Source organism: Chrysochloris asiatica, unplaced genomic scaffold (assembly GCF_000296735.1).
Source record: "Chrysochloris asiatica unplaced genomic scaffold, ChrAsi1.0 scaffold00341, whole genome shotgun sequence".
In the NCBI taxonomy this organism is placed as follows: domain Eukaryota; kingdom Metazoa; phylum Chordata; class Mammalia; order Afrosoricida; family Chrysochloridae; genus Chrysochloris; species Chrysochloris asiatica.
The window spans coordinates 1,101,527-1,111,639 of record NW_006408859.1 but is presented as its reverse complement, the minus strand read 5'-3'; the positions used below and the strand labels follow the sequence as shown (position 1 = coordinate 1,111,639).

The window sequence follows — 10,113 nt, the reverse complement described above, 5'->3', positions numbered from 1 at the left end:
TATAACCTCACTTCCTCATCAGAGGGCAGCTTGGTAGCCAGAAAAAGTAAAGCTTAATCCAATGGGGACTTCATAATTGTCCCCCTTTGTTCTCACACTTGGGTCAGAGTTCATGGGTAATTTCCAAGAAGCCGACACCTGTTTAATGGAGATTTCACTGAAAGACAGAAACAAGTTTTTATTTTCAAGGCCCACTTTCTCTTTTTATCAAGTCTGGGCTCCCACATCATCAAGAGGAGGGAATTCTCAGACCTCCATGCTGTGGTGCATGTGTGTGTGTCCCACACCATGGAAGCCCCAGGGAATAGTAGAGAAGAATGATGGGTAATGGCCCTGTAGAGGTCTAAATTGTCTGCTTACCATTGCCCATTGCTGTGGAGCTGATTCGGACTCATAGTGACACAGGAGGACACAGCAGGACTGCTCCCTAGGGTGTCTGAGACTGGAAGTATTGACGGAAGCAGACAGCTTCATCTTTTTTCCTTTGTGCAGCTTGTGGGTTGGAAACTCCAACTTTGCTGTTGTTGTTGAGTGCCGTCGAGTCAATTCTGACCCATAGCAACCCTGTATAGGGTTTCCAGGGAGTAGCTGGTGAACTTGAACCATTGACCTTGCAGTTCAGATGACTTTGCAGTCTGACATATTAGCCCACAGCGCCATGTTCGCAGCCCAACAATTAACCCCCTGCACCACACACATGCACACATGTTACGCATATGCTGATGAAGGAGCCCTTTGTGGCTCAGTGGTTAAACACTGTTCCCTTATAGATTGTTGTTGTTAGGTGCCATCGAGTTGGTACTGACTCATAGCAACCCTATGTACAATAGAACGAAACACTGCCCGATCCTGGGCCAGTCTCACAATTGTTGCCACGCTTGAGCTCACTGATGCTGCCACTTTGCCAGTGCATCTCTGGGGGTCTTCCTTTATTGCTCTTGTGTTGGTTCTGATTCATAATAGCCCTATAGGACAGAGCAGGACTGTTCCAAGGAGTTTCTGAGGCTATCAATCTTTATGGAAGCAGATGGCCTCATGTGGGGTGGCTGGTGGGGTCAAACTACCAACCTTATGGTTAGCAGCATAATGCTTAACACTTTATACCAGTAGGGCTCCCCTCTTAAAGACAGTTTCTGACGAAGTGACTGGCTTACAAGACTTCAAGTGGGAGCTTAGTTTAAGAGGGTGGGGTTAAAGAAAGAGTCCCCACTGAATAGCTATCATCTTGTCTAGATGAGTCTGTTGAAAGGAGCTGGGGATAAGATTCGTAACATTCAATAGTGAATAACTGTTATCATGACTAATCGTGACTGTCACACTTGTAAAGGTAGAAGTTTTGTAACAAAAAAAGGGAGTAGTTAATCTTACAGTCCAGAAACAGAGGACCCTAGGACCATCAAGAGAGGAACGCACAAATAGAATGCAAGACCTTATCTAGAGAAGCAGCAGCGCCAGAGATGGAGGCAGAGATGGGGGCATGGAGAGGGGGCATGGCTGAGGACTCTAGATTCATCAACTAAGAAGAGAAGGAGTAGGAACTGGTGGCCAGGAGCAGACTTGCAGAATGTGCCCTTTGGAGATGTAAATTATTATATATGCCTGAGTGGGTTTTTTTGTTTGTGTGTTTTTTAAAAAGCTAAAGTGGATAGAGAGAAATACTTTTAACTAATGGTAAATGGAGGGGATTATAATCAGTGTAATGAAACAAGTCATATGAATGGTTGAATGTGAAACTGCTGATGTGCCCTGTAAACTTTCACTTAATCCACAATAAAAACCTTGAAAAAAAAGACAGTTGCTGCTAAGTGTTGTTCCAACTCACAGCAACCCTGTATAGGGTTTCCGAGGAGCAGAAACTCTATGGATGTAGTTTTGTTCTATCCTATAAGGTTGCTATGAGTCAGGATCAACTTGATGGTTCACAACAACAATATGCCAAAAGGATCAGTTTAGCTTTTCTTGCTTCTCTCAAACAGCTCACCCATAGGAAAGGGACTAAGAATTCAAGGCACCTGTATCACTTGAGAAAGTACAAGCCTGCAGCTGAAGGCTTCCAGAGCAGCAAATATCACCTTGCCTCTTTTCTTGGACCCTTCAGCTGTTGGATTTTGATTGACAGAGGCATCTGGCTGCTAAAAATACCCTAGTGATCAAGTGCTCCCTACTCCAACTTGAGCTGAACATGACAGGATCTCAGTACTTAGCACATACAGATAACTTCTTCTTGCAAAGGAATTTTCAAAAATTTTTAGGCCATTAGGTCTAGAACCACACCTATTCCAGGTCACTTTCTGCTCTCAGTCACTTGATTGGGTGATAAATTTGAGACTCTTGCCAGATCACTGTCTTCTTGTCTACAGAAAAAGTGGCTGAGGGGGAGGTGAGGGCCCAGTGGCTGAGAGGGGGTAGGGAAGGGGAGGTATCTTGCCCATTTATAGTCTTGCTCTTTGGTATACTCAAGGTGCTGAAATAGCAACCATGTAAAGAGACTTGTCTCAGAGTTAAGTATCTGCTGTGCTGGCCTGGACGTCTCTGAGATGACAATAGGGGGAATGGAGAACGTGGAAGTCTTCACTTCTGAGGGCAAAGGCAGGGGTCTGAAAGCCACTAAGGAGTTCTGGGCTTCCGATGTCATCTTTGCTGAGCGGGCTTATTCTGCAGTGGTTTTTGACAGGTATGAAACCTCTCCTGCTGGTTAGACTAGTGCCCAACTCTAAAATAGATGTTCTCAAAATCATCAGGGAAAGGATTAAAATCCATGTGATCATTTTAAGCAAAATGGGACATCCAATAGTCAGCTGTTTTCTGGCATAGCTTTTCCTGCAAGAAGTCTTTGCTGATGTGATTGGCTCTGGTCCCTAGAGGCCAGTTGTAAAGGTGAGCTAAATGCTTTGGGGCATTTTTCATACAACACTGGTGAACTTTGCCTAATGGGTATACTTCCAGCGAAAGGGGGTGGAAAGGTGGGTGTGGTGCTATAAGAAACATCTTCTAACCCAAGGCTCCATGTTTTTAGCTTCTTTTGACGTAATAAATATTTTAGAGCATAATGTAATTGCTGAGACTTAAAAAATTATAAGTAATTATATAAGTAACAGAGGCATAAACATTCATCTTTGAAAAACTAGAATTTAACTAATAAAGCTGTGATTCCCCCTTTTTTATCATCTTCTTTCTGCTTTCTCAATCTCAGTCTCTTCTATCTTCCCTCAGAAGTAGCCCCATTGAGATTTTAATGTTTCTTTCTAGAATGTTCTCTCTCTCTCTCTCTCTCTCACACACACACACATACACACACACACACACACACACACACACACACACACACACATATATATATTTGTTGTTAATTGCTTTCAAGTAAATTCTGAGCCATAGAGACCCTGTACAGGATTTCCAAGGCTGTAAATCTTTACCAGGGAAAGCCTCATCTTTCTCCCGCAGAACAGCTGGTAGTTTTGAACTGCTGACATTAAGGTTCATAGCTCAATTCATAGTCACTACACTACCAGAGCGCTCTCTCTCTCTCTCTCTCTCTCTCTCTCTCTCTATATATATATATATGTATGTATGTATGTATATATTAGCAAAATGTATAGTGGTAGCTTGTGTATGTATATTTACAGAAGAGGTATCAATTTTCAAGTGTCAATCTAGAATTTTTCACCCAACAATATGTTTTTGATGTCTAGGGAGCTTGAAATATATAGATAATTTTTTCTTTTGTGAATCTTCAAAGACCTGTTGCTCTTTTTGTTTTTAAATTGCATATGGATATATCCATGTTGCTCAGTATGCTACCAGGGGACTTCAAAAATTTCGTGGAAAAATTCCATTATCTTTTAATTCCATTATTTCCATAAACTTTTTGAAGCCACCTCAAATATGTTGTAAATCCTCCACATTATGAATATATGAAAATTTGTTGTCCCCGATCCTATTCTGAAACATTTCATGGTTTCCATAAAAACAAACATGTCTACAATTCAGATATTTAACTGTAGCTCCTTATAGTGCACAGGTGTGACTGTTCTCTAGGATGTGTATCTAGAGGAAGGATTGAGGGACTGCGGGGGGTCCTGGTTTCAGGATTGATGGCTCTCCACCACTCATCTGTCAGTTTGTCGTACTGTGGTGGCTTGTGAGTTTCTATGATTCTGGAAGCTATGCCACTGGTATTTTAAATACCAGCAGGGTCACCCGTGGTGGACAGGTTTCAAATGAGCTTCCAGACGAAGACAGACTAGGAAGAAGGAGTGACGAACTACTTCTGAATATTTAGTCGCTGAAAACCTTATGAATAGCAGAGAAACACTGTCAGATATAGTGCCGAAACAATTGTGAGGTTGGCCCAGGATCGGGCAGTGTTTCATCCTGTTGTACATAGGGTCGCTATGAGTCGGTACCAACTCCATGGCACCTAACAACACCAACAACAATGTGGCTGTATTAAATTTGCATCTTCACCTTCAGTGGATTAGAGTCCTTTTTCTCCACAATCTGATGTGTGTGCATACCACATATTTTAGTAAATTTTTTGTTAAAAAATTAAAACAACAATAACATAAAACCCTTACAACTGTGATTACATTATAATATATAATATATTAATATATAATATATGGTAATATGCTCTGAGCCAAAAGCTGGGATGATCTGTCTGACATTTCTGTGATCTGAACCAAGACTGCTTCTGGTAACTTAGGCTGCCTGGTTGGCTGATTGTACCAACTCTCTTGAGAATGGGAGCTGCTTTCAGAGATAACCTGAGTAGTGTTCAAATTCCTTTTGCTTCCTGCCTACCAACACCTTCAGGGAAAAGGTACACCAACACCTAAGGAACATGAGGGGCTGATGTGACAGTTATCACTTCTCAGGGGAATGTGTTTTATTTTATAACTTTATTTGTGTGTGTGTTTGGGGTGGGTGAATGTGGATAGGGAATCCCTTTGATTCAGAGCTAAAACAGAAAACACCAGAAATACAGGGGCTGTAAACACTGATCTTGGTATTGCTACTGAATTGCTCCCTGGCCTTGTCCAGACAGCTTCATTTGTTGATTTGAGTGGATTTTCTTTCCTTTTTTTATAGGAAAACACACATTTTAAGAAAATTCAGGAAGAAAAATATATTTCACACAAAGATAACGACTTAACATTGGCGTTTATTTTTTTCTAGTTTGTTTTATAACATAGGTTTCATTTGTTTATCTTACACAGTTGGGACTGTATTAAATAAACTATTATGTTTTTAAATTTAGCAATTTACATATGTTCTATCCTATTATACACTCACAAAGGAGCTCTGGTAGCATAGTGGTTATGAATCAGGCTGCGAACCGCAAGGTCAGCAGTTCAAAATGACCAGCTGTTCCATGGGAGAAAGATGAGGCGTTCGGCTCCTGTAAAGATTTACAGCCTCAAAAACCCTGTACAGGGTCGCTATGAGTCGGCACCGACTCCACGGCACATAGCCACCACCATACACTCACAAACGAAGTGGCTGGATGCTCTTGTAACATGCCCTTAAGACTGGACACTAGGCTGTTTACATGTTGCTCTTATAAATAATTAATTAGAAGTCATCACTATAAAACATTAGGGCACGTTGCAGATCAAAATGCTACAGGAAATGTTATTATTACAACGGTAATAAAAATTAGGATCATTTGACTAAGTGATCTTTAAAATGCAGCAAAAAATCTGAAGGGGATACTTTTTAAAAATGATTTATCCAAAGTTGTCACTACACAGAGGAGGGGGTGGTCATTTCTTTGGGCATACTCAGATGGCGAGACAGTTGAGAGGCATCAAATAAAGCTAGTCCTTTGCTTGTATTTTAGGTTCCTGGTGAGGCTCAGCCCCTGTAGACGAAACACTTGGCTGGAGAGGTAGAACTGAGTCATCCACAAAAGTTTATCTGTTCAATCATGCTATAAAAGTAGGACTTTCTAATTCTTGTTGTTTTAAGCCAAACTTCCTGCTCTACCTCTCCAAGCAGAGGGAATGTATTTGTTAATTGAACACTGCATTAAATGAGGAATTCTGGTAGCATAGTGGTTCCAAGTTGGGCTGCTAACCTCAAGGTCAGCAGTTCGAAACTACCAGCTGTTCCACAGGAGAAAGAAGAGGCTTTCGGCTCCCGTAAAGATTCACATCCTCGGAAACAATATAGAGGGTTGCTATGAGTCGGAACCGACTCCAAGACACACAACCACCAACCACCAATTCATTTAAATAATATATGTCACAATATCATGATACATATACATGTACACACAGAGTTAAGAAATACAACCTGAGAAACCACCATCCAACTTAACTTGTTGTACTCCGTTGAGTTGATTTTTTTATAAAGTCCCTGTGTGACAGAGTAAAACTGTTTTCTAGGCTGTACTTGTACAGCCAATTGTCAGATCTTCCTCCTGTGGAGCTGCTGGGTGGGTTCAAACTGCTAACCATTTAGCTAGCAGCTGAGTGCTTAACTATTACATCACCAGTGCTTCTCCAACTTAGCTAGAACATTCCAGAATATTACATCTTCCCTGTCTTTCCCTATCCTATTTCCTTCCTGCTTTAATAGTAGTTTATCACATACGTATATATTCCTAAACAATATACAGTTTAATTGCTTTACAAATAGACTTTATATTTTTTAGAGCAGTTTTAGGTTTTCCAAACATTGTGCAGAAAGCACAGAGAGTTTCCGTAGATTTCTTCCCCCTCTGCCCATTTTTACAACTTTTAGGTTCTGTTTTTGATCTATTAAAAAGAGGAATAGTATTCGATATCGTTTTATGATGCTTGCTTCTTTCACTTAAGTGACTGTTTTATTATTCTTCTGGATACTTTTGTGGTGTTGTGTGCCACCGAGTCAATTGTAACTCACAGTGACCCTCTAGGACACAGCAGAACTGTCCCATAGTGGTTCTTAGACTGTAGTCTCCACGGGAGCAGAGAGAGACTCTTTCCTTCCACTGAGTAATTGGCAGGTTCAAATTACTGACCTTTCATTCAGCACCATGGCACAACCAGTGCTTCTAGGATAGTTTTGTATAACTAGTAAAATGGACAAGTTCTTTGTGTGTTTATGTATATCACCATGAGCTTTTCCGTTTTTCTGCAAATGTATGGTGTGGACATTTTTATGTCTATCTCCTGGTGAACAGCTACATGAATTTTACTAGGGTGTTTTCTTGTTGTTGTTGTTAAGTGCCATGGGGTCATAGTGACCCTGTATAGGATTTTTGAGGAACGGATAGTGTATTTGAACCACTGACCTTGTGGTTCAAACCAACATTGAAGTCAAGTGCTTATCCTATAGTACCATGTTTTCCTAGGAGAGAAAATACTGGGTCATAATGTGCTGTAGGATAAGCATTGGATTGCTGACCACAAGGTTGGTGGGTCAAACCCAACAGCTGGTCCTCGGAAACCCTATGGGGGGTCGCTATGAGTCAGAACCAACTCCATGGCACTTAGCACCAATAATGTGTATGATGTTCAGTTTTAATGTCAGACTGGGTCCCACAGAGTTTGTTGAATCATTTTTGCTGATGGGGAAACAGACTTAGTGAGGTGAAGGAACTTCCTAAGGCCATGGTGCATCAGGGCCTTAGGAACTGAGTGTTCTGGTACCATATCCTGTCATCACCTCCCACTGCTCCAACAAGTAAGCTTTACAGCAGTGCCTACTTAATCTTATTTTGTTCTTGTCAGTCCAATGAATAGTTTTTAGTCTTAATAAAAGAAGGGGTACCCATTCATCAATTTCAGGAACATTGAAAGTTGGTTTCAACATAGATGAATCTAGAAAACACTGTTAAGTGAAATAAATTAGGCACAAGGAGACAGAGATATGATTCCACATACATGAAGTACCTACAATAAGCAAATTCATGGCACTGAAAAGTATATTAGAGACTACCATGGGCTGAGGGGAGAAAGAAGAAAAATGGGGAGCTATTACTTAAAGGAGACAGAGTTCAGGGTGATGGGAACCTTTTAGAAATAGACAGTAATGATGACTGTAGAGCATTCTGAATGGCATTAATGATTACTGAATTCTACACTCAAACAGGTAGGAGCTGCAAACTTTAATATATATTTTACCACAAATTTTAAAAAGCTGGTTCTGGGGTCTGAATATAGACCAAGAAGCTAAAAATTTACAAACAGGAATATGTGAATAATTTGAAAGAAAAAACATTCTTATAATAATAAATTAGTGTATTCATTTCTGGGGTGCTGTAACAAAGTGTCATAAACATTGTGCCTCCAGGAATGCAAACTTGTTTTCTTAAAGTAATAGAAGACACACACAAATACACACGCACCAACACACACAGGACTGTTTCTTTTTAGAGGCCACCCACATCTGATGGCTGATGGCTTCCTTCCTCTGTCTTCAAAGCTTGCTGCATAGTATCTTTCCCCTCCTCTGACCTCCTGCCTCTTTCTTACAAGGACCCTTTTTGATTGCGTTGATCCCATTCAAATAATCTAAATAAACTCCCCATTTTAAGATCCTTCAAACTGACCTTATGGTGTAGTGCTTTATCCTGCAACACACCAGGACTCCCACAACATACAGGAATCAATAGCTTCATCTTTCTCCCAATGAGTGGCTGGTGGGTTTGAATTGCTGACCTTGTGGTTAGCAGCCCAACACCTAACCCACAGCATCACCAGAGATGTAATGTATAGATATACATGTGTGTATTTAGGTAAAAAGAGGGAGACATGAGAAAAGACCAAGCGTCTTTTAAAGAAATTATTGTTAGTCAGCCTTTTTGGAAATCAAGCCAGTTATGAGATTCTTCACGTCTAGCAGGGACAGCTGGGCTTTCAGCCGGCATTCTTCTGTGTGGGCCTAAGGGGATGGCAGGAATAGCCACGGCACACACACTCACACATGTGGTCTTTTATCTGATAACAGCTGGTGAGTGGGTGGAAGAGGTCAAATGATGCTATAAATGGAAACAATTTGAGAAAGGGGTTAGAGAAATTCCTGACAGTCTATTCAGAAACCAAATGAAGAAAGGTGTGTTACAGTATTCAGGTTAAATATTTGCACTTGATGTGGAGAATAACACCTGTAGATTTAGAATGATGCCTTTAATTCAACGTTTTTGGTTGTAAAGGCAAGCTATGTTGATGTGTCTGCCACAAGATCATTTGTGAGCTATGTTGCTAATTTCTACTAACTAATCCTTGAAGTCAAAATCTGGGAATAATTAATAATGACCTTTTGAGCATAGATTAGGTCAAATGCCAGACACCTCCCTCCCCACAAAGGGATGTCATTGTCACTCATTTGCATCTTACGATGCAGCTGCCCATTGCCTGCACAGTCATAATGGATTATTACTGAGTGGCGAAGATAGTGCTGGCTCAGTGGTAGATTTCTCGCCTTTCATATGCAGAAGATCTCAGTTCGATCCCAGACAATGGACCTCAGGCCCACTCATTGCCTCTTCTGTCAGTGGATGCTTGGGTGTTGATATGATGTTAAAGAGCTTCCGGGCTAAGATGGGCAAGGAAGAAAAGCTTGGCGATTTATTTCTGATAACCAGCCAATGAAAGTCCAATGGATCATAACAGTCTGATGCTATGAGTTGGGGACCAACTTGATGTCAACTCACAAGAGCCAGTGAGAGTGCCAATATAGGGCTCCCACAGACTGGCCATCTTTCCAGCATTTTCCCCTATCGTACATCCAGTGACCTTGCCAAACAGCCTCTTCTGTTCTCTTACATGCCTGCATGTAAGACTGTGGCTCATGCCAGTGTATCTCCCTGAAAGCTCTTGACCTTCTCTGTGAGTGCAACCTCAGCCCATCTTTAGTGGGTCAGCATAATGTCTCCTCATTTCCTAGGTGAATGCCTTTTCAGATTCCATGCCTCTCTCACCCCAGTGGAATGAAAACCTCCTTTCCTTGAACTTCTACAAGTTATCAGCACTTGTGGGTTGCATGCTTCATCTTGTGTTTATGTCCCAGTCCAGCCTGGGGACTACTTGAAGGCAAGATTTGTGTCTAGTTCGTCTTTTAAGGATCTCTTCGTAACCAACTCAAAGGTACTTAACAACACAACAATCACCTATCTTGGACTTC

At 41.1% G+C, this 10,113-nt stretch overlaps 1 protein-coding gene across 1 annotated transcript in view; it reads left to right on the top strand.

The window, feature by feature from the left end:
- The first annotated feature begins 2,449 nt into the window (after positions 1 to 2,449).
- SMYD1 (SET and MYND domain containing 1) overlaps positions 2,450 to 10,113 on the top strand; it is a 48,689-nt gene continuing 41,025 nt past the window's right edge. The window contains exon 1 of the mRNA XM_006875856.1: positions 2,450 to 2,674. Within this exon, the coding sequence (XP_006875918.1) occupies positions 2,538 to 2,674 (137 nt within the window). The 5' untranslated portion in view covers positions 2,450 to 2,537. The remainder of the gene's footprint in view (positions 2,675 to 10,113) is intronic.